Source organism: Macadamia integrifolia, chromosome 1 (genome assembly GCF_013358625.1).
Source record: "Macadamia integrifolia cultivar HAES 741 chromosome 1, SCU_Mint_v3, whole genome shotgun sequence".
Taxonomy (NCBI): Eukaryota; Viridiplantae; Streptophyta; class Magnoliopsida; order Proteales; family Proteaceae; genus Macadamia; species Macadamia integrifolia.
Genome location: NC_056557.1, coordinates 17,800,779 through 17,824,251, shown reverse-complemented (window position 1 = coordinate 17,824,251; position 23,473 = coordinate 17,800,779). Strand labels below are relative to the sequence as shown.

Below are 23,473 nucleotides of genomic sequence, written 5' to 3'. Positions count from 1 at the left end.
ATGCGTCACAAGCAAATCATTACGAGAAAAATGGGGCACAAAAAAAAATTGTTGATTTTTCTTGACTTCAAAGAAGATAAGAAAGTTATTAAACCTGAAAGGAAGCTTTGGGGGAGTGAAAATTTTTAAACGTGCAACTTTAATAATTATTATCTAATATGACTATATAAATTATTTAATAACTTATTGTAAAATGATTGTGCATACTGTGCTGTAAGCTAACACCCTCTCTCTCTCTCTCTCTCTCTCTCTCTCTCTCTCTCTCTCTCTCTCTCTCTCTCTCTCTCTCTTCCCCTCTTTAAAATGACCTCCCTACCTTTCTTGTATGATGCCCCATTCCATGTCCTGCTACCTTGTCGTGCATGGGCAGTGTACCTCTCTTCTCTTTCTATCTCTAGTTTATTTTTTAATGATACTCTTTTAATATAATTTTAATTTTAGTTTCCAAATTCAAAAGATTTGGATGTAAAATGATTTTTCACTTCATTTCCACTTAAATTCCTTTGCAATCAAACTTCCCACTAGGTTAATGAGTTTAGGAAAATCAACCATATGCTTCATTCCAACATAAACCAATTATCAGATTATGTCTCTGTTTTGCTGTGAGGCCATTAGACCTTTGAAGGAAGAAACTACAAAGAGAAGCGCAGTAATATAGTGTTACAAGGGATAAGCATTGACCAAATGTCCGTAATCATTAAATACTTGAAATTTTTTGTAAGGGATTTAGTATTCAAATGGGGACGAGAAGATCCTAGCCCTCAGGAGGTTTCAAGTTTAAGACCTCTTATTCTTCGTCTAGTCTAGACATGGCAACCCCCCTCCCCTCCTTTTCCCTATAAAAAACATAAATGACTATGGACACTAGTAAGTAACTTTTCAAACACAAAAAGCACTTTTTCTAGGTGGGTTAGGGTGACGGATGATGTCGATCCTTTCACCCTCCCTTCAACCTCTTGATTATAATTTTTTTCATAGGTAGAGGAAGCTAAACTTTTTTTTATAATGAAAAAAATAAATTAAAAATAGCATATTCTGTAGGATCAACTTTTTCACATCCAAAGTCAAGAGATAATCCCTTGATTGATAGGTTTAAATAGTATCCAAAAGGTATAGTGGAACAATGGGAGAAAATATCAGATTCGAACTACAAGGGCTAGGACATTTATGATTCTTAATGGTGTGTAACGTTTTTTCTAACGAAAGGGGGATTGTTGAACAGACTAAGAAACGATTCTCTACAGTCTTGCAGTCCCTTAACCAGAAAAAAGAGAAATGGAATCTTCACTATTGGCTTCTCCTTATGGTCTGCGTTTCTCTAGCTTTCTACTTTTATCAGTTAACAATTAATCACCCATGACTAAATTTTCAGAGAGAGAGAGAGAGAGAGAGAGATATTTTTTCAAAAGACTGAAATACCCTTGTTTTTGTTGGAAGGTAATGGGTAGGGGGTATCAAAAAGTAGTCCGAATTGACCAAAACTAAGGGTGTTAATCAATTTGGTTCTGATGTAGATGGTTTGATTCAATTTAGTGCAAGATTTTTTTAGTTGAAATCAAAATCGAATCATTTAATAAATGGTTTCGGTTTAAACAGTTTTAAATGGTTTTTTTATGTTTTCTAATTTTTTATCTAGACAACTTCTTTACCTTTAAAATTTTTATGAAGTATATGTAAATTGTAACATTGAATTGAATTGTTTATCTTTATGTATTATTTTAATAGTTGTTTAATATAAACTTAATTTTTTTATTGAAATATATGTAAATTTAATATTGAATTACTTAAAACTGACTATGTATATTTTAATCCGTTTAATAGTTTATCAGTGATTTAAATTTAAAAATCAAAACTGAGTCACTGTTTCAATTTTAAAACCAAAACTGAATCATTTAATAAATGGTTCTACAATTTTAGTGTAAACGATCTGATTCTATTTCGATCACTAACCAAAAACGTATCAAAACCAAAACCTATATGTGCTTATTGGATCATGTTTCAAGATGTGTTTTGCGATACCAAATCAAACCGGGACTGAAACTAAACTAATAAGAAACCGAAATAATGATGCATCTTTTGATTTCACTCATTTTCACACTAAAACCGGTCCAACCCTTAGATTAACGGAACGAGAGCAATGCTAGGCCGGGTACAATGCATTGTTATAAAATCCAGACCAGATGGTTAGCGGGGTAGAACCCACCCTAAATGGTCCTGTGAACCACCATTTTGATCGTTTTGAAAGGGCAGCTAGGTTCTGGTTTGTCCATTTAGACCAAATCCATAAAAAGGTCAGCTGTAATTAAATCGGTTTGATATGCTGGCCGGTCTGATTTCCAAACCAGAAAACCATAACTGGATCTTGGCGTGTTCATTTACAAATTCAGGGTATCATAAATGAAGAGCGTTGGAAATCAACTAAATATAGAGTCTGGGCTGGCTTAGGCTGGTTTTGCCTTTATGGTTTGGTGATATCATAGTTATTAAATTCGCCGAATTATTCGCAAATAATTCGTGCGAACAGAATTTTTCTAAATTAAATGAAAATTTCTGACCGAATCCGAATTAAAAATAAAATTTGGTAAAAATCCCGATTTTTTCTAATTTGATTTAAAAACGTGAATATATAGGGTCAAACCGATTTAAACCTAATTATTCGGTTCAAACACACTTTAAAAAAAAAAAAAAAGTCGAATAACAAAGCCCAAAACTGAATAGGGTTTGTTTTTCTCATCTTCTTCATTCTCCCAAAATCTCCCAAAACTTCCACTTCTTTGTTTTGCTTCTCCCCCAAATTTCCGCTGCTCTGTTTTCAAATCTAATGCTCATAACTTCATCGTGAGTTCGTGATCGTGAGGTCAGGGGTGCGGCGGGTGCCGATTGTTTATGCTGGCTTCTCCCCCAAATTTCCATTGCTCTGTTTCCCAATCTATTTCTCATAACTATGATTGTGAGTGTGTGACTCGTGAGGCTAGGAGTGCCGATTGTTTATGCTGGGTTTGGCGCTTTGATGCTTACGACTTGCATCAGTTTCTTGTCTCATTCACAGATGAAATACTTGTGCTCTGATAATGGGTTCTTGTTGCAGGTTATTGGTGGAAAGAGTCCTGAGACAGGGGATTTAAGGTTTTGGGACAGATTCAGCCGAAGCCATGGCGATGTGAGCTCGGGAGCACTAAAGGAGGTTGCTCAACCGTGAGGTTGGTCGGCGGTTTCTTCAGAGGTTGGTTTCTTCAAAGGTTGGTTTCAAAGGTTGGTTTCAGAGGTTGATACTCCGGTAGACGTGACTCGTGAATCGTGACTCCGGTCACTTAGACTTGAGTCTCTTGACTCTTCTCTGCTGGTTACAGGTATGTGTTCTTCAATTTTTTTTTTTTTCATGAGTGTTTTGTTCAAGCTGTAAAATCTGAAATGTGTTCTTCAGTTCTTTAAGTATGTGCTTTTTCTTTAGTATTTTTTTTCGTAGACCAATCAATATTCATTTATTGACTCTTCTCTGCTGGTTGCAGGTATGTGTTCTTCAATTTTTTTTTTTTTTTTTTCATGAGTGTTTTGTTCAAGCTGTAAAATCTGAAATGTGTTCTTCAGTTCTTTAAGTATGTGCTTTTTCTTTAGTATTTTTTTTTTCATAGACCAACCAATATTCATTTATATTCTTTGTAAACTATGAGGCTGTGAGCCTGTGAGTAATCATTTTCAGTGCTTGGTTATGCTAGACTCAAATACAACTTCATGATTGCAATACTATGTTTGCAATTGCTTGTTCTCTGCATTTTATAACTGTACTATTCAATAATGTCAAGAAACACTATAATTTATCTGGTTTCATTTTGTGGTTCTTTTTCAACAATTGCAATAGGGATGTAGTAGCTACAATGTGTGAAAACCAGAACAATGAAATAATCTAGAGGGGGTGAATAGGTTATACTAGTGGAAATTAACCTTTTTCAATGTAGAGGTCCCAAGTGTGATTGCAAGTTAAAAATGATGCAGAATAAATAAAATAGGCACAATCACACAATACAAGATTTATAGTGGTTCGACTCAATCTGAGTCTAGTCCACTCCCTATAAGAATCCTCTTGTAAGGTATTCCACTAGTTCTCCATTTCAGTACGATAAGTAGGGAAGAAAACCTTTACAATCTTTTTCACGGATAAGAGTATCCTTACAAATCTCCTTTACAGGCAGAGAGGTACATTTACAATCTCCTTTGCAGGTAGAGATGCACCTTAAGATCTCCTTTAAGGTAGAGAGGCACCTTACACTCTTTTAAGGATAAGAGGATCCTTACAATCTCTTAAGGATGAGAGGGTCTTTACACAAGCCTAAGTACAGTCTAGACTTAATGTAAAATAGAAAATGGAGAAGTGGAATAAAAGAGAATTACCTCCGGTGTGGTGCAAATGAAATATGCAATGATGATAGAATGAATGCACCTTTTGAAATCTTCTTGATGTTTGTAATGTAAATGCCAAGATGTAGATGAAGACTTGTAGATGGTCTTGAGTTCCTCTTGAATGTAAAATGAAGAACTTGAACTCAAGAGATGGTGTAGACCAATTCTCACTTGTAATGCTCAAATAATGCTTCTCTAAAGTTGGGATTTATTGTTCATTAATGAGTAGTATTAGAGGTATTTATAAGTGAACTTAGTGAAGCATTTTAGGCAGGGAATCATGCTCTAACGGACATATTCTGGGTCCACCGGTTGACTGCCATCGGTAGCCGGTCGACCGCCAAGAGCCGTTGTAGGTAAAATATAGCCGTTGGGGCACTTCCAGGCAGTCACCGGTCGATCGGGACTTTCTACCAGTCGACCGCCTATGGTCTCGGATAGTTCCGATCGACCGGGGATTTCAGCCGGTCAACCTCCAACATGACAGACTGTTTTGACAGAATGCTATCATACTGACCAATCGTCAGTATTTTGACCATAACTTTTCGGTCCGACCTTGGATTGAATTGAGATCAGTTGCGTTGGAATTAAAACTCAATTTCCTATAACCTCTATGAAGGTTTTATCTCCTGATACTGACTTTAAGATTGCCTAAATTACCCTTGAGTCAGGTTAATATGGTTTTCACAGAATTTCACTAGAACACATTTTTCCTAATATGTTCCTCACCACTTAGAGACTTTTCATACTTGGTCAAGGTATGCTCTATGGTCATTTTAGTATGATGTAATGCACATGCATGTGGTGAGTGCATATATATATATATATATATATATGTGGAAGTTATAAACTACATTAAAAGTGACCAATCTATCCTAGTGGTCTTCTTCTTCACTTGAACTTTCCACTCTTTGGCACTTTATCTTCTTTTCTTCTTGTTTGTAATTCCATGTCTTTAAGCTTCATGTCTTGACATCTTGAAACTTAAATTCTTATGTTATCTTCTTCAAGCATTGATGCCAACTTGTTGATACTCTTCATTTGATGACTTCAATCTTCATTTCTTCGTTTCATTCACCAAATTCGATCTTTGATATGAAGTCTCTACAAAACAATACTTAAAGAAAAATTGTCACATACCTTCATATGTTTGTTATCATCAAAACCAACTATAGGAGTGTGAGCATATCCCTAACAAACAAATGGTTCATGTTATATCTGGTGGGTCTATGCAGTAAAATATTTTCCCTCTCATGGCTCAAATTCAGCTAGTTAGATACTCTCATATTGAGTCTAAACATCATTCCATTTGGGTCTCGGCCTTTCTAGACTCTAATCAGTTGATGGGTCTTAGTTTATGGGGTTATTTGTTTGATAATAGTTTTAAGTGTTGATTGGTTACAATTTCAGGCTTTTGTTTTCTATATAGTCTTATGCATGCTAATGAAACTATGGTAAGGTCTTCTTGTTTGATTCAGAAAATGATCATAAGGTGTAAATGACCAATGCTATTGTAAAAGGCTATGCATGTTAGTGGGACTTGAAAACTTGATTCTTTAATTATCCAGAGGCTATTTTCTTATGTAATGTAATTATTAATATGATATATTTTTTTGTTTATATGAAATGATTTATGTTGTTTTTTTTTTTTTTCAACTTTTAACAAATAGGAAAAATGGGAAGACAAAAAGATAAGTTTTGGCAACATGCTGAGCAACTTGATAGTTCACATTTCAAATGCAAATTTTGTGAAAAACAAGTTTTTGGAGGGGTCACTCGACTCAAGTATCATTTAGCTAAGGTTAGTGGTCATGATGTTGCCTCTTGTGAGAAAGTATCATATGATGTCCAAACAGAAGCTCTTCTTGCTATTAATTCTGAATCAAGTAGTAAAAAGCGGAAGAGTTGTATCAGTGGTGAGGGTATAGTTGGTTCTTCTCCTTTGACTCCTTTAACTATAACTAGTCAAAGGCAGTCCACAATGGAGGAAATGATCCCTAAGATGGACAAATCAACTTGGGAGAAATCTCTTCGTGACCTTTTTATTAAAAATAACATTTCTTTCAATGTTGTTCAATCGGATGCTTTCATCAATTTTGTGAAGTGCACAGCCCGTTATGGTCTTAGTGTTCCTATTCCAAGTTATGGAACCCTTCGTCGAAGAATAATTCCTAAAGCAAGAAATGACCTTGAAAAATATGCTGAAGAAGTAAAATTTTCTTGGAAGCAAACTGGTTGCACATTCATGTCTGATTCATGGACTGACTTGAAGAAGCGCTCTTTTCTTAATGTGATTGCTTATTCCCCGGGTGCTGCTCTCTTTTTGAAGTGAGAGGAGTGTTCTCATGCTAGATTGATTGTTTCTTATATATTTGATATTCTTGACAGAGAGATTCAAAGTATTGGCCTAAATTTAGTGGTTCAGCTAATTTCAGACAATGCATCCAATTATTCAAGTGCACTTGATATGCTTACTGAAAAGTATCGTTGGTTGTTTAAGACTCGATGTGCAGCCCATGGTATCAATCTAATGTTGAAGTATATCTATGAAAAGGTTTTTTGGGTTCAAGAAATTTTTGATGAGACGAAAAGAATTATTGACTACTTGTACAAGTCAATAATTGTCTTACAGTTGATGAGGAGTTTCACAAACAAGGATCTAAAATATCCTTGCAAAACTAGATTTGCTTCAAACTTTTTAATCCTTCAGTCAATTGTTGAAGTGGAAGAGAAGCTTAGATTCCTAGTTGCATCAGCTGAGTAAAGGAGTCTAAGAAATTCGAGATCTTTTGAATCAGATCGAGTAGTGGATACTATTCAAAGGGAGTCGTTTTGGAATGATTCAAAAGAGATTTTGAGATTTATGGAACCAATCATTTGAGTTCTCCGTTTGGTTGATGGTGATGGGGCTACATCAGGGTATTTGTATGAAGCAATAGAAAGAGTAAGAGAGGTATTGGAGAAGCTTTATGAGGAAGACCACCGGTATGACCAAATTTTGAAAATCTTTGATAATAGAAAAGATGAAAATATTTTAGGTATCATTCACTATGCAGCTGCTGTTTTCAACCCCACTTATTTTTTTAGTGAAAGATTCAAAAAGATTCCTCAAATGAAAGATGCAACAAATTTCATTGGTGAGATAGTGGTTCCATAAGATGAGAAGAGAGAATATTATGGACAGCTGGCAGTATACCACATGAATTCTAGCATTCTTTTTACTCCCAGTGCCAAGATGATGATGGAAACTAGTCATCCTCGTAAGTGTAATAATTACTTTCTTTTTAAAATTTTTAGTTTATTGTTTCTTATGTAAAAATTACTTGTCCTTTAAAATTGTTTATTTATATATATATATATATATATTTTTGCCAATGACAGGGGTTTGGTGGCATATACAAAGTGATGTTATTCCTATCTTACAGAAGTATGCCATTCGAATATTGAGCCAACCATGTAGTTCTTTGGCTTGTGAGAGAAATTGGAGTGCCTGGGAAGCAGCACAAACAAAAAAGAGGAATAGATTGTCAGCAGCGATGTTAGATGATTTAGTCTATGTGAAAATGAATTCGTTGATGATGGAAAAGAGGGGTGAACTTGAACAGAAAAACATGTTACCCATTAATCTTGACAATATTAGTGTCAATGATTTTGATCAGAGCATTGAGGACGTTGATAAAGAGCTAGAGAGATTGTTGGATGATGTGGATGATAGCATTGCTGAAGACTTGCTATTTGGTGCAAGTGCTAGTTTTACTGAGAGCGAGACTCAACCCCCAGATAGTATATAATGATTTAGTTGAGTACTTAAGTTATGGTGATGTAATAACTATTGTTATGCTTTTGTCGATGTTTTGCTTTATTTAGAATAGTTTTTCCTTTTAAGCATGAATGATGGAATTAGGTGAGTCATGGACTCATAGATTGAATGAAGTGATTTTGAACTTTTATGTTCCTACAGGATAATTAGTAGAAGCATTAAAACATGCATTAGAAATTGAATTACTGTAACCATTGCTTCCATCACTCAATGACAACTTTTTCCTAGTTTTTTTACTGTATTGTATATTTGAACTACAATAATTTTCTCTTTTTAGGTGTACATATCAAGTTAATTACTTAATAAATAAAATAGATACAATAAATTATAAAAATAACATCCAAAATTTTTGCCCGATTTTTATTTTTGTACTCGAATAATTACCAAATCCGAATCCAAATTCGATTTTTATTTTGTCCGCTTTTTTTACCGCTTTTTTGACCGAACCCTTAAATTAACCAATCAAATTATTCCGAATAATTCTTTGGCCTAATAATTCCCGAATCCGAATTTGCTAACTATGGGTGATATTGACAGCCATCAATTGGGCTTGCCCCGCTTAGTATTTTTTGGGTTGGCCAAGGTCGGACCCACTTCCACTCTTAAGGACTATATTTCCTAATCCAACAGTCACCCCATCAATGCCATTACAGGGTATTTTAACTTTTGCATGATTAATAGGTTGTCACAGTCACACTACAAAGATCTTAGGGATTATTAGGTTTATTTTAGAGGGAGAAGTAAAATCAAATAAAATAAGTTAGGAAAAGCAAACGGCATTTGGGAGCATATCAATGAAGAGTGACAAAACATTTTATACATAAGGAAAATGTCATGTCATGAAAAGGGAGGGAGGGTGCTAGTATATCCATTTCAGTTGGCTATAAAAACTTTTCTATGAGATGTTTTACCATTGGGTAGAACTTTATTTAAAAGGCAAAAGAAACATGATGAATTGTAGGAAACTCAGATGCAGATGCCAAATGGGAGTAGCAGGTGGGGGCAGTTCGATCATTTCGTATTTGCTGTGTTTGAGCATTTCATGCACTAGAACGATAGGTTTATTTTTCCAGTAATTAAATAAGGGAAGAAGAATAATACGCAGTCATGTGGCCCCTTCACCATGGCAAGGGCCAATGAGGGAGTGCACAGTGGCATCAACAAAGGATTGGCATTTCACCTCCTCTATGGTTCAGTGCAGAGTCACTCGACCATATTTCTTTTACCCTCAAAATAATTAAGAAGAAATTTTTTTTCACCCATAGAAGACGTTTCATTGACCATCCTATTCTTAGGATTCACAAACCCCTATAGAATTTTTTAGCATTTTTTTCCAAAATACTTTTCCAATACCCCCACGCCCCACCGCAAGCACCACGGGGAATGAATACCCATTCACCACCCTTGGGAAAATTTCTTCATTTTCTTTATGTTGTGGGGACACATTTTTTTAGAACACTTTACATCTACTTAATTTACTATAATCAAACCAACGATTATCTTTATTTTTTATTTATTTTTTTGGTAATAAAACCAACAATTGAAAAGTTTCTTTGTTGGAGTAGAACATTCGCATCCTATACCACTAGAGAATTAATTCTAGAGCTTCATAGACAACACACAACCCTATAATCAGTACCCATCAAATCAAGTGAAGGTACCTGCTGGTCTGAGCATCTTGGGTAACTTTTAACATCTTTGTACCCACTCTTAAAGAATTGAGAATAGTTAGTGGGCCTCCCATTCCCTGAATTGTAACAATATTGGTCCGTCTTGTCATGTGCCATTGGCCAATGACAACCTACTCTTAGGTACATATATCTATCCACACATACTCGCATACGATAGAGTTTGACCCCAAAACCTTCTCCCCTCGGTGTCCCCGGCTCTTCAAGCCAAAGCTGTCACACTAGGCTAAGGTAGTGTTTGCCTATGGTACAACCCTCTTACACTAAGCCTAGTATGCTTTAAAACAATACAGCAACTGAGGAGGTAACAATCCATGTATCATGTTCAAGACATTGCAATAGCCCACATTCACTTGTTTGGCACAGGCCATGGCCACTTGCAACGAAGTTGCAGTTTGTTTGGTCCCAAATTTGGGCTTTTTTTCTTCCAACGAGCACATTGATGGTCTAGGTTTGGCATTGATTCATTAGCCTAAACTGTGTCAGGGATTTATCTGGTTCACCCAAGATTAGGTACGTCCACGGTTGAGCTATAACCAGAGCTTCCACTATTCCGATGAAGAAATTACAAACCTCAATCCGTGACATCTCTTTATGAGATAACCCCTTCTATATAGCTTCTTGCACATTGCATAGAGAAAACCTAATCCCTGAAAGTACAAGTACGCTCAATATAAACGAATCCAAAAAAAATTTAGTCGGAGGTCTATGCCCCCTACACCTCCTGGGGTATTGGGCCACTTGCCCCCTTACAACCGCTAATGCCTCTCTCATCGGTGAGTGGGGGACCTTCATTTTTAGGAAAAAATGAAAATCACCAGTACTTTCTACATTAAAATTGAGATCAAGCTTCAGTAAAATAACATGAAGGTGAAGACAGCACCTAGAAAAAAGAATAAGAAGGGCTGGTTGGTTGAGGTCATTTTATGAAGTAATGAAGCCGTGGGCTCCAAAGAGAAACTTTCTTATGAGCTCATGTTTGAGTAGTCTTGTGTTCACAAAGGGGGTCTTATAAGGGGAGGGCGACTTGGGTGTGGTCGCCAAGTCATAGTGTTCTATCCATCACAAGAAAATCATTATTGGAAGAATAGCCCAGTAAAAATATTGTTGAATTTTCTTGATTTCAAAGAAAATAAGAAAACTATTAAGCCTGAAAGGAAACTTTGGGGAAGTGAAAATTTTCGAACAGCCAACTTTAGTAATTATCATATAATTTAATTATATAAATTATTTGATAATTTATTGGAAAAAGACTGGGCATACCATTGGTGCACTGTAAGCTAACATCATTGTGTCTATCTCTCTCTTCTCCTCTTTAAAATGACCTCCCCACCCCTCTTGTATGATGTTTCATCCCGTTTCCCTATTGGTATCACTTTTTATCTTGTCGTACATGAGTGGTTTGCCTATTTCTTTCTCTCGGTGCATGATGCATTATTAGACTAGATGCCGCAGTCGGCTTGGAAACGAGTGCATTAGTGGCCCGTGGTATGGGACGGGGTGGCACTATGCAATCTTACTTTGTCATGTAGAAGCATGCGGTTTAGGATTATCATTTCCCCGTGCTACGACCCTTCCCAATAGGGGTTGAGGTGTTAGGTTATCACTTGGGGGGAAGCAATGGTTGCGGTTGTCTGGTCACTGTGGCGGTTAGACATACACTCGGTTGGTCATTAGGATAGTCGGCAACCTCAGTGGCATATTCAAGAGGGTCAATCGTAATGCTTTTAAATTGCTAGGGTTAGCACCTTTACTTTTTTGTCATTTACTTTTATGTTGAGAGCTGGTAGTTGGCATGCTTTACTTTTCTGAGTACTCACGGTGGGTCTTCTACGACAACTCTATGGGCGTATCACGGGATGGAGTTAGCAGCTCGTACCTGGGGCATACGCGCACTATGGTTGTAAGTAGCACATAACCAAAGACTTAGTAATGTTGTTTAGGTGGATAAGATTTAAAATGAATTGCATAGCATATAGTGCATATGGATGTGATTGTTGTGTGGTATTTCTTTTCACTTACTGAGCTAGTGAGCTCATTCCACGTGCGCACCTTTTTTAGATGATTTTGCAGGTCACCCGCCTAAAGATCAAGAGTCAGGCCCCGTTGTCGAGTTTTCCGTTGAGGATTGGTGGATCCCCGAGGAATATGAGCATGATACTGATTGCATGTGAGAGGGTTGTGCTGCGGGACCGCAGTAATGACACCGTACAGGATTTTTCTTTTTAATTCTTTTGATGACCCCCCTTTTTATGTACTTGATACGTAAATTGTTATTCTTTTTGTGTAAATATCATGCCTACGGGCCCATATATACTTAGCTACAATTTGGGTATCAAGTATATTGGGGATATTTATAGGTAATTTAAGTCTTCTGCTGAATTTTTGAACACTTATCTTAGATGTGGGTATGCTGTGGTGGGGTACTGTATCAGATGATCCTGGCAGGTTTGGGTTAACCAGAGTTAACTCGGTCACCGGTCCGGTTATGTGTGAACGGGGTGTGACAACGGCGGTATCAAAGCGTGATACTCTATCCACTTAGAGCATACCAGTTAGACCCCGTAGAGTCTATAATAGGAAGTGGGGTGGGTAAATGTAAGACACTTGTAAGAATTAAAAGCTAAAGAAAAAAAAATAGTTGCATTTAATTATTGCATTTCATGGCATGCATTAGAGAAAGCTTGCTTGGAATAAATAAAAGATTAGCTATTTGATTTCATAACCCATCGAGTATGGATTTGACAAAATTTCTGCAACATAACAACGCTAAAACAAGATTTTCCAAAATTTTCAAATAAAAGCACCTGATAGACAACATACATATATAAATAAGCATAATCAACAAAGGCTAACTAACGTTGTTACAACCGAATTATAATAAGTTTGTCAAGCAGAAAAAATATATATATATATATAGTCCACCATAAACACATAAACAACATAGAGACAAGTAAAAAACTAACTAGGATAGGCAAGCTAAGTCTTCAGAGACCCTCGTCATCATCTAGCTCTACTACTCCATCCTTCCTAGGCCTCAATCTAACATTGAGCAGACGGTCGTAGTAATCAAACCTTGAATTCAGTAGTTGCACATCCCTCCGGAGTCGGGTAAAATCCGCTGAAATAGCATTGACCATTGTGTCCAAATCCTCGCTCAATCTTAAGAAGGAATTCTCTAATGTAGCCTGCCTTTCCAAGATATTTTTCTCTCTGGTAGCACTCTCATCTAATCTTCTCAGAAAGCTGATCTTGCCCATCTTTCAAGGCCCTCATACTAGTCATCATACTCTCAAAGTCAAAAGTGCCACTCTCAGGTGGTGCACAAACAAATGCACACGAATGGCATACGAGGATGATGAATCTATACATAATTTGCATGATGACATGGTTAGTAGATACAATTTAATGGTACAAAACAAGACTTAAAATAAGGTGAAATGTCCTCTCCCCACTTACTTGTTGTGTACAAAAGCTCACGCTTGGTACGGGTGAGATCCGACGCGAGAAACGTAAGTTTCTAGTGAAACCTATCATAAGTGAATGAAGTTAGCATTTCACCACTTTGGGGTCAAAACTAACGAGATTTGATGTTTAAATCATGTTTTAAATCATAAAAGATTGTTGCCCATCCGTTTTGGACCCATTCGGGCTCAAAAATCCGACCGGTGGGCCAGACAGCCCATCTGTCATCGCCCACCGGTCTTCACAGGTGGGTTGGATAGCCCGCCGATTGAACCGACGGGCCCCCTCAAGTGGGCGGCTTCGCCCGCTGGTCCCCGCCTGCTGGTGGGGACCGAGGGCTTGCCCCCTCAAGCCGGCGCCCTCTGGTGGGCGGCTTCGCCCTCCAGTCTTCGCCCACCTGTGGGGGCGAAAATTTGTTTTCTTCCTTGAAACGTTCCTCTACCTTGGGGAAACCCAATGGGGCTGCTCCAATCACATTTTCCACACATCTAAGGTCTTATAAGATGATTCTAACCTAGATCTAAGTTAGATTTAAGGATTGAAAAGCCATCTTACCTTCTTTGTTCAAGAACTCTTCCAAAACCTCAAAATCATCTCTTAACTCAAGAAATCACCAATGCTTCTCAAATCTTGTAAACACTTCTTCAAACATTCAAAATCAACACATAGACCATCTATTAAACTTTAAATTCATCATCTCAAGTGGGATTTACAAGATCTCAAGGAACTCTCCCCAAATCAAGGGTTTCACTTGGGGTTTGGTGAAAATTGAAGGAGTATAGCTTTCGCTCACCTCAAATTGTAGATCTCGTGTTGGGGATAACTTTTTCGGTGTCGGAATGAGAAGATCAAACCTCAGCGTTGCTTAAAATCATTTCTTCCTCTTCTTTCTTTCCCTTTCTTCTTCTTCGTTCTCTTTTCTTCCTTTCTTTTCTCTCTCCTCTTTACTCTTCTCACCAACTCTTTAATGCATTAAATGAGAAAAGGAGAAACACAATAAGTACTATTTATACTTAGAGAATATCTAGTAACCACATGGGTGGGTCACTCAGGTGGGCGGATTCACCCGCCTGTGACCGCCCACCTGTTGGTCGAAACTTAGCCAACAATTGAGATTTCGATGGAATTCGACTCTCGGCATGTATCTCACTCTCGGCACAAGATATATTATGCGCATACACTTTAGGATACCACTACATACCAGCATTACCCGTACATTGCCTTATGATACGTGCATGTACATGGCTTGGGTACACCCGTCTCCTTTGGCACTGACTGGGACTTGTCTGGCCAACCTGTGTTTAAAGTCACCCTTGCCATCATGGTTCATAAGGAACCCACCTTAACCTTCTCTGGCTCGGATCCTGCATGGTTAAACCGGGTCAACCGTATAATTAAACCAAGTTTTAAAAGTAGGGTATCACACCTAATCAGTTCTCTCGGGTCAATGTTGGGTTTGACATCCCTAATTTTACAGGTCAGTTTTATATTTAGACAGGGTAACTTTCCCCAAGATGACTCCTTGCCAACCTAATCAAGGTCGGAGAGCCTAAAGTCCAAAGCCACAAAGCATTTAATGCAAACTACTGTCTCCAGCCTAACCCCTTCCCTCCCAACCGTCTCCTCATCTTTCATATTTAATAATGGCGAGAGTTCTCCTTCACCAGTAAGAATAGTCACAACCCTTCCTGTTTTTCTCATCTCATAAATCTGTCCTTTCAACCACATTTCATTTTCTGGATTAATGTGGCAACACAAGATTGAACCCATCATATTCTCCTCTTCAATACTTAATGTTCACAGCTCTCCACCTGCGTAACTGAGTCACCTTTGTTGTTAGCCACACTACTTAATGTCCTCTGCCCCTTCCAGCCCTCCAAGTTGCAGAAATTGGTAACTCTCAAACAACCCTTCTAAGTGTCAACCACTTCTCTCTCTCTCTCTCTCTCTCTCTTGCCAAGATGAGCTTCCAAGGTGCTCCCTGTGACAATGCCAAAGAAGAGAAAAAGAAGGATTCAGAAGGTGAAAAAGAAGAAGAAGAACAGAAGCAGCAGAAAAGCCATAAAGTTCCATTCCTGAAGCTTTTTGCGTTTGCAGACTTACAGGATTACATATTAATGTTCATAGGATCCATTGGTGCTTGTATTCATGGAGTTTCAGTTCCTGTTTTCTTCATTTTCTTTGGTAAACTTATAAACATCATAGGCATTGCTTACCTATTCCCAGCCTCTGTTTCACATAAAGTAGCCAAGGTATGATGATTTGTGATTATTATTAGAGATCATCATTAGATTTAAGTTTGATTTGATTAGATAACTTTAATTAATTCTGTTTATTTGGTTCAGTACTCGTTGGATTTCGTCTATCTGAGCATTGCTGTGATGTTCTCTTCATGGGTTGGTACGAATTTGAATGGGTTTTAAGTATACTACGGAATTAAGTAATTAAAGTTGAAAATTTTGACTAATTAATTAGTGAGGTCTGTTTGGATACTATTGTAGAGGTTGCTTGTTGGATGCATACTGGAGAGCGGCAAGTGGCGAAGATGAGATTAGCGTATTTGAAATCGATGTTGAATCAAGATATCAGCCTCTTTGACACTGAAGCTTCCACTGGAGAAGTGATCTCTGCAATCACCAGTGATATAATTGTAGTTCAAGATGCCATCTCTGAGAAGGTATGAAACCAAAAAAAAGTCCATGATAAAAAAAAATCCAAACACACCCTCGTGAAAATGGGTTTTTTTATTTTTTATTTTTTTATTTTATTTTTATTTTTTGAAATGAAACTGTGATCTTATTAAATTTAGTTGGTATTAGTTTGGGTCTATTTTGAATTCTTACATTTGAAAAAGAGAGGCCATTTAATGAAATTCAGATCCAATGAGGAGGAATTTGAATGAAAATCCAAATGAGTTTTTTATGTCACACATGGATGGACCAGCCCTGACTGTGCCATGAAAGAGAGAATTAATTGTGAATTTATCATTTTCACGTGGTTTTTATGATCTGAGACAACCACTAGTATTGCTTCATTGACAGAAGGGGTTTCAGAGCAGAGTTACTGTCTCTGCATCCCCTGAAAGGGATGAAACCTTGGTTCCCTACACCCCTCTCCGTCTCCCTCTTTCTGCCCTTTATCTCTTTCCTCACCTCCTCTCTCAAACATGAAGTAACAAGTTGTTTGAACTCTCCCAAGGTTGGTTGTGGGTTCATAATTCATTTTAATTTCTCCCTTTCCAATGACTAAAAACTATAGACAACTTCTTGTTAATAGGTGACATTCCCATTAATCGATGGAAGACAACAGTCGTCAGTTTTTCGGAAAATAGTCCACTTTGACAATATCCCACACCATCCTCTTCTCTATATAATGGAGTCCATAGGAATAAGACAAGGGGTGATCAAAAGAATGTGACAGCTTTCAAGAACAACAGTAATTTAAGGTGCCACCCCTGGCTTGGAGGGTAAGATCTCCTGCTGATGATAGCAGAGATCAGAGAGGGTTGAATTGGGATGGGGGAATTTTGCTTGGAATACACAAAATAAATAGAAACAAAAATAAAACTTCAATGACTAATTTTAGAGAAATGATTTTGCAGGTGGGGAATTTCTTGCACTACATAAGCCGTTTTTTATCAGGTTTTGCAATTGGGTTCTCTCAAGTTTGGCAGATCAGTCTTGTGACCCTATCTATAGTCCCCCTAATTGCCATTGCTGGTGGTATCTATGCTTATGTAGCAACTGGTCTTATTGCTAGAGTGAGGAAATCCTATGTCAAGGCTGGTGAAATTGCGGAAGAGGTTTGTTGCTTTATAAGAATCACATTAAGCTTCAGCCAAACCTGTGATCTTATAGCCAGGCAATGTAGCAGTAGTACTGAATTGAACTTTACATGTACTATATAATGTGTAGGCTATTGCCAACGTTCGAACGGTTCAAGCATTTGTTGGAGAAGAGAAGGCGGTATTATCGTACAAGATGGCTCTCAAAAAAACTTATGAGTATGGGAAGAAGGGAGGACTAGCCAAGGGTATTGGACTTGGTTCTCTGCACTGTGTTCTCTTCTTGTCATGGTCACTTCTCACATGGTTCACTAGCATTGTTGTCCACAAGGAGATAGCAGACGGTGGAAAATCCTTCACCACCATGCTCAATGTCGTTATAGCCGGACTGTAAGCCCCGTAAATCACTGCTAATTTAAATCTATGGCCTTGTGGCAGCAGTATTAACTATATTTAACTGATTGAATCTCAATGTAAACTAGATAATAATAAATCAAATTTAAATCAATTGTTTCAACATTACTGAGCAAAGAAGACTTGAATCCTTCTCAGGTCACTGGGACTAGCTGGCCCAAACATCTCAACTTTTGCCCAAGCAAGAGCAGCTGCATACCCCATCTTCAAGATGATAGAGAGAAATACAGTTAGCAATGTCAGCTCAAAAGTGGGCAGGACACTCAGAAAAGTGGAGGGGCATATACAATTTAAGGATGTGTGTTTCAGTTATCCATCTCGCCCTGATGTAGTGATCTTTGATAAGCTTTCTCTCGACATACCATCGGGGAAAATCGTGGCACTTGTTGGAGGAAGTGGTTCTGGGAAGAGCACGGTGATCTCACTGATCGAAAGATTCTATGAGCCTTTCAGTGGCGAGATACTATTAGATGGTAATGACATTAGAGATCTTCAACTCAAGTGGCTTAGGAGTCAAATTGGGTTAGTTAATCAGGAGCCTGCTCTCTTCGCCACAACAATTGTTGAAAACATCCTATATGGCAAAGATGACGCCACACTCGAAGAGATAACACGTGCTGCAAAGCTCTCTGGGGCCATTTCTTTCATCAACAACCTTCCTGATAGATATGACACTCAGGTATTCCTCTGCTCTTTAGTCGTCAATTTTTTACCATATTCAATGGATATTATGCAACACCTCACTTGTATGATCACAGGTTGGTGAAAGAGGGGTACAATTATCTGGTGGACAGAAGCAACGAATTGCGATATCTCGAGCGATTCTAAAGAATCCTTCAATACTTCTCCTTGATGAGGCAACAAGTGCACTTGATGCTGAATCTGAGAAGAGTGTGCAGGAGGCACTAGATCGTGTCATGGTTGGACAAACCACTATTGTGGTGGCGCATCGGCTCTCTACAGTTAGGAATGCAGATATCATTGCTGTTGTCCAGGGAGGGAAGATTGTTGAAACAGGGAGCCATGAAGAGCTGATTTCAAACCCAAATGGTGCTTATGCAACACTTGTGCAGCTCCAAGAGAAAGCTCCCTTGCAGCGTCAAGCTTCACAAGGCCCGGTCATGGGACGACATCTTAGGTACTCCTATCCATTGACGCAAAACTCTTAACAGATTAAAGGATCATCACATTGGTGGATACTAACTATTAGTATCACCACTATTAGAATATTTCACAAAGTTTTAGAATCACATAAACAGAGCAAAATTGGGTCTATATCCCATCAATTAGATACAGAGTGTCACTGTTATCTGCTTTCTTGTTCTGGCAGTATGAAGCTTTCTTGTGAACTATCAAGCACGGCCTCAAGTTTTCGGGCCAGTTTCCAATCTGAAAAGGAATTATCATTAGGTCGCTGCTCTGCTGATGAATCTGAGACAATAAAACTGAAGAGAATTTCATGGAGAAGCATATATTCCATGGTGGCTCCTGACTGGTTCTATGGGGTGTCTGGCATCATTGGTGCAATGTTTGCTGGTGCCCAGATGCCACTGTTTGCTCTTGGGGTTACGGATGCTCTTGTTTCCTATTACATGGACTGGGACACAACACGCAGAGAAGTCAGGAAGATTGCTTTTCTCTTTTGTGGGGGTGCTGTTTTGACCGTCATCTTTCACACCATTGAGCACCTTAGTTTTGGAATTATCGGAGAGCGACTAACTCTGCGGGTGAGAGAGAAGATGTTTGCAGGTATAACTATCGCATTCCAATCATGAAAGATGATCACAGACATAGACATAGTCAGACAAACTCAATCTGTCTTTTAGAATTTCACAAACCAGTGCCTCAGTAAATAGAGAAGTAGGCATTGATTACAGTTGATCGGTTTCTTATAACTGCAAGAATTCCTAGAGAAAAAATTAAGAACATACCTTCAAGAGAAAAAATTAAGAACATATCTTCAATTTCCGGAAGTTGAACCAAATCACCTGGGTGATTAAGATTGCATCCGATGAGTGTCTATTTAATCTCTCTTTTCCATGTGCCCTGCACTTATGTTTGAACTTAATCCTTCTTTATCTTTAATTGCAGCCATCTTGAGGAATGAAATTGGATGGTTTGATGACATAAGCAACACAAGTTCAATGCTCTCATCACGCCTAGAAACTGATGCAACTCTATTGCGAGGAATGGCTGTCGATCGATCTACAATTCTCTTACAGAATATATTTCTGGTTATTACCTCATTCATCATTGGCTTCCTATTGAATTGGAGGGTCACACTGGTGGTCATTGCCACATATCCTCTGATCGTTAGCGGTCACATCAGTGAGGTTTCTCCTTTTTCTCATCCTCTTGTTTAGCTGTTGATCATATTATGCATTGTATGACTTCACATTAAATCCTGTTCTAATTAGCACAAGAACCTAAATCTGTAACACCTAAATATATGTTACAGAAACTCTTCCTGAAAGGTTATGGTGGTGACCTGAACAAGGCTTATCTCAAAGCTAACATGCTTGCTGGCGAGGCAGTGAGCAACATTCGCACCATTGCCGCATTCTGTTCTGAGGATAAGCTAATTGATCTATATGCACGCGAGCTTGAAGAGCCCTCCAAACTCTCCTTCCGTCGTGGCCAGATCGCCGGCATTGCATTTGGTGTCTCCCAATTTTTCATCTTCTCATCCTATGGCCTAGCGTTGTGGTATGTCGGGCTTGCAGAACAGTATAAAAGTTTGGTTAATTACTTACTGTAGTTAGTATAGTACCAACTGCAAAAGATTTAAGGCCTAAAGTTATAAGAAAATTTGCGCAGGTATGGTTCTGTTTTGATGGGGAAGGAAATCTCCAGCTTTAAATCGGTGATAAAAACATTCATGGTTTTAATTGTGACAGCATTGGCAATGGGAGAAACACTAGCAATGGCACCAGACCTTCTAAAAGGTACCCAGATGTTGGTTTCAATCTTTGATGTATTGGACAGGAAGACAGAGGTTGCGGGGGATGTTGGAGAGGAAGTGACAACGGTAGAGGGTACAATAGAATTGAAAAATGTTGAATTCAGTTACCCCTCAAGGCCAGACATCATAATCTTCAAAGATTTCAATATCAAAGTAACAGTGGGGAAGAGTCTGGCATTAGTAGGGTCTAGTGGGTCTGGTAAGAGCTCTGTGCTCTCCCTTATACTGAGGTTCTACGATCCAACAGCAGGGAAGGTGATGGTTGATGGTAAGCATTTCCTACACTTTAGATGGTTTCTTTCATGGGTTGGAGCCAGTTTGGCCTAATCACAACTGCATTCACGGTGCCTCACTCTGGTATGCCTTTGTACTTATAGATCAGTGACCTTTAAGAATGGAAAAATCATGAAAAGGTTAAACAATGAAGCAGGCTAATGTCTGAAAATATGAAGGAATATGGTATATATTGCGTATAAGAATGAAAATTTTTAACTTGAATGGTTAAGCCTTTCTCTAAACATGAGGTGCCATGGATTCCTGCAGGAAAAGACATCAAGAAACTCAAACTCAAGTCCCTTCGAAAACACATTGGCCTTGTGCAACAAGAGCCAGCTCTCTTTGCCACGACAATCTATGAAAACATTCTTTATGGCAGAGATGGAGCATCTGACTCAGAGATCATTGAAGCTGCCAAGCTTGCTAATGCACACAACTTCATCAGTAGCCTCCCTGAGGGCTACTTGACCAAAGTAGGAGAGCGAGGGGTGCAACTATCAGGTGGCCAGAAGCAACGGGTCGCCATTGCAAGAGCAGTGCTCAAGAACCCAGCAATCTTGCTTCTAGATGAGGCTACCAGCGCTCTCGATGTGGAGTCTGAGCGTGTCGTTCAACAAGCCCTTGACAGGCTAATGAAGAATCGAACAACGGTTATGGTGGCACATAGGTTGTCTACCATCCAAAACGCAGATCACATATCAGTTTTGCAAAATGGAAAGATCATAGAACAAGGGAACCACTCTACTTTAATAGAGAAGAAGAAGGGAGCCTATTATAAGCTTATCAACTTACAGGAACAGCAACAACAGAAATTGTAAGCATTGGCAGAAACACAAAAGATGGAACATCTCAAAGTAATAATTACAGACATTTGAGAAGCTGTGTGTGTAAATGCCACATAATGAAATAGCCAAGAAGCATTGCAAGAGTACTTACAGAATCATGAATCCAAAATCAGGCATATGTTTTGTTAGATTATATTAATGAGAACATTTTGAAGATCAAGATTTACTCATAGATGGTCACATACATTCAAACCGTTCATAGATAAGTCATTAACAATGAGACCAATTCATCAGTTGTGCAATATAGCTAGCATACTGATTTTGAAGCCAAGCAATCTCAAGTTCAGTATCCTTCATCTGATCCACCACTTGCTTCCTCAATGCTTGCTCCTCTTCTTCATCTTTCCTTGATAGAACACCGCCACCGCCAAGTGCTCGAATAGGGGTCTCCATTGGTTTCTCAGCACCGAGGTTCGCCGGATTGCTCGAAGGCTTGTTTGAAGCTTCTCCTGCATCAAATATGGCACAACCCAAGTGGGTTCCATAGTCAAACTCATGACAATAGTAGATCCAGCATCCCCTGTCAACGAGACGACCACAAACATCACACCAGAAAACTCTTGGAGTCGTCATCAAAAGGGAATTCAAACCAGAGAGATAGAGGATGTTTGGGGTGATCTTTCTGCGACTATGGAGAGAGGAAAATTGGCACATTGAAGTTGCAGATCAAATTCACATTTGGCACAGCTTAAGCTAAATCCTTTACCAATGGAAGCACACCCATTACACTGGAATGAGCCGTCAGGTTATGTTGGTTTGGGAAGAAGGGTAAGGGGATGCTTGGGATGAGATTGGTGCCCCATCCATCGGCCTGTGTTTACGCATTGTTCATGGAGAAAGTATCTACTCTGAGAGCACCCATACAATAAACCAGACAATCCCTTGGGGGTAATTCACAACCTGAACACTTGATTTGTTCATGTTATTGAGCTTCACAAGGAGTTAAAGAATGGGGGTGGCTGAAGTGATAATCCTCTCTCCATTCCTCTTCTGGCTCTTCCTCCTTACTTTCGGTGTCCTTTCTTTTTAGCAGCCTTGCACTGATTATATATAGGGTCTGTCAAATAGCTTGGGGCTTTCTACCAAAAAATTAAAAAATAGCTGGGGGCTAAAGTAACCAACGAAATGGCATGAGGAAACATCAATAATGATGGAATTTCTAGTTTTCATTTCGGATAAATAATCATTCCACAATCTCATGTGTTCTATTGGGGTCATATTACCTTTTATGGTTTCTTTTCCATCAAGAAATTATGGCGTATAGTGAAACTTTTCTTTTATTCCTTTTCCTAGGGGTGTCAAAACCTAGTCCGAGCCGATAAAATTGATTGAACCCGACCAAAAATATCTGAATCAAACCAAACCAATTCTTATTGGATTGGTTTTGAATTGAGATATATTGGAATCGATTGAAAATCGATTCAAATCGAACCAACCAATAACCAAACCGAATGAAATCGATATAAAAATAAATGATTATGAGAATATAAATTGGTGAATCGACAATCCATTTTTTACAATATTAGTGAGAATATTTTTTATTGTAAGGAATTGCTACAAATCATTGAATATGAGGTTTATGAATAGAGAAATTGATTTGTACATTGTAATAATGCTTCACTATGCAAAACTAGTTGGATAGTTAAATGAATGATTGGATAATAGGGTTCGTTTTGTGATTTCAATATTAGTTATATTCTTAGTAGTTTGTTATCCATTGGTTTCAAATTAGTTATCTTTCCCTTAAAATGATAAACCATGATTTAATCATAAATTTAAAGTGTTTTTTTTTTTTCCCATCAAATCTTGTCACTACAAGTT

General features: G+C 38.2%; 3 protein-coding genes across 3 annotated transcripts; 2 read left to right on the top strand and 1 right to left on the bottom strand.

The window, feature by feature from the left end:
• The first annotated feature begins 6,333 nt into the window (after positions 1-6,333).
• LOC122083395 lies at positions 6,334-8,290 on the top strand. Its single transcript, XM_042651217.1, has 2 exons — positions 6,334-7,658; positions 7,780-8,290. Exons 1-2 carry the CDS (start codon positions 7,598-7,600, stop codon positions 8,187-8,189), a joined length of 471 nt encoding a protein of 156 aa, XP_042507151.1. The 5' UTR covers positions 6,334-7,597; the 3' UTR covers positions 8,190-8,290.
• A 6,762-nt stretch (positions 8,291-15,052) lies between these two features.
• Positions 15,053-21,738, top strand: LOC122080963 (ABC transporter B family member 2-like). The gene is made up of 12 exons (XM_042647869.1): positions 15,053-15,623; positions 15,717-15,771; positions 15,873-16,048; positions 16,973-17,173; positions 17,286-17,545; positions 17,708-18,248; positions 18,328-18,707; positions 18,900-19,318; positions 19,661-19,902; positions 20,028-20,275; positions 20,387-20,799; positions 21,075-21,738. The coding sequence occupies exons 1-12, from the start codon at positions 15,333-15,335 to the stop codon at positions 21,623-21,625; spliced, it is 3,777 nt and encodes a 1,258-aa protein (XP_042503803.1). The 5' UTR covers positions 15,053-15,332; the 3' UTR covers positions 21,626-21,738.
• Positions 21,739-21,862: 124 nt separating this feature from the next.
• On the bottom strand, positions 21,863-22,225 carry LOC122070446. The gene has a single exon (XM_042634633.1). It carries the CDS (start codon positions 22,223-22,225, stop codon positions 21,863-21,865), a length of 363 nt encoding a protein of 120 aa, XP_042490567.1.
• Positions 22,226-23,473: the final 1,248 nt, after the last annotated feature.

Coding starts and splice junctions, on each gene's coding strand:
- LOC122083395 (XM_042651217.1), top strand. CDS start 7,598: ATGAATTCTAGCATTCTTTTTACTCCCAGTGCCAAGATGATGATGGAA. Junction 7,659..7,779: donor GATGGAAACTAGTCATCCTC/GTAAGTGTAATA, acceptor TGCCAATGACAG/GGGTTTGGTGGCATATACAA.
- LOC122080963 (XM_042647869.1), top strand. CDS start 15,333: ATGAGCTTCCAAGGTGCTCCCTGTGACAATGCCAAAGAAGAGAAAAAG. Junction 15,624..15,716: donor TTTCACATAAAGTAGCCAAG/GTATGATGATTT, acceptor TATTTGGTTCAG/TACTCGTTGGATTTCGTCTA. Junction 20,276..20,386: donor TCCTATGGCCTAGCGTTGTG/GTATGTCGGGCT, acceptor AAATTTGCGCAG/GTATGGTTCTGTTTTGATGG.
- LOC122070446 (XM_042634633.1), bottom strand. CDS start 22,225: ATGACGACTCCAAGAGTTTTCTGGTGTGATGTTTGTGGTCGTCTCGTT.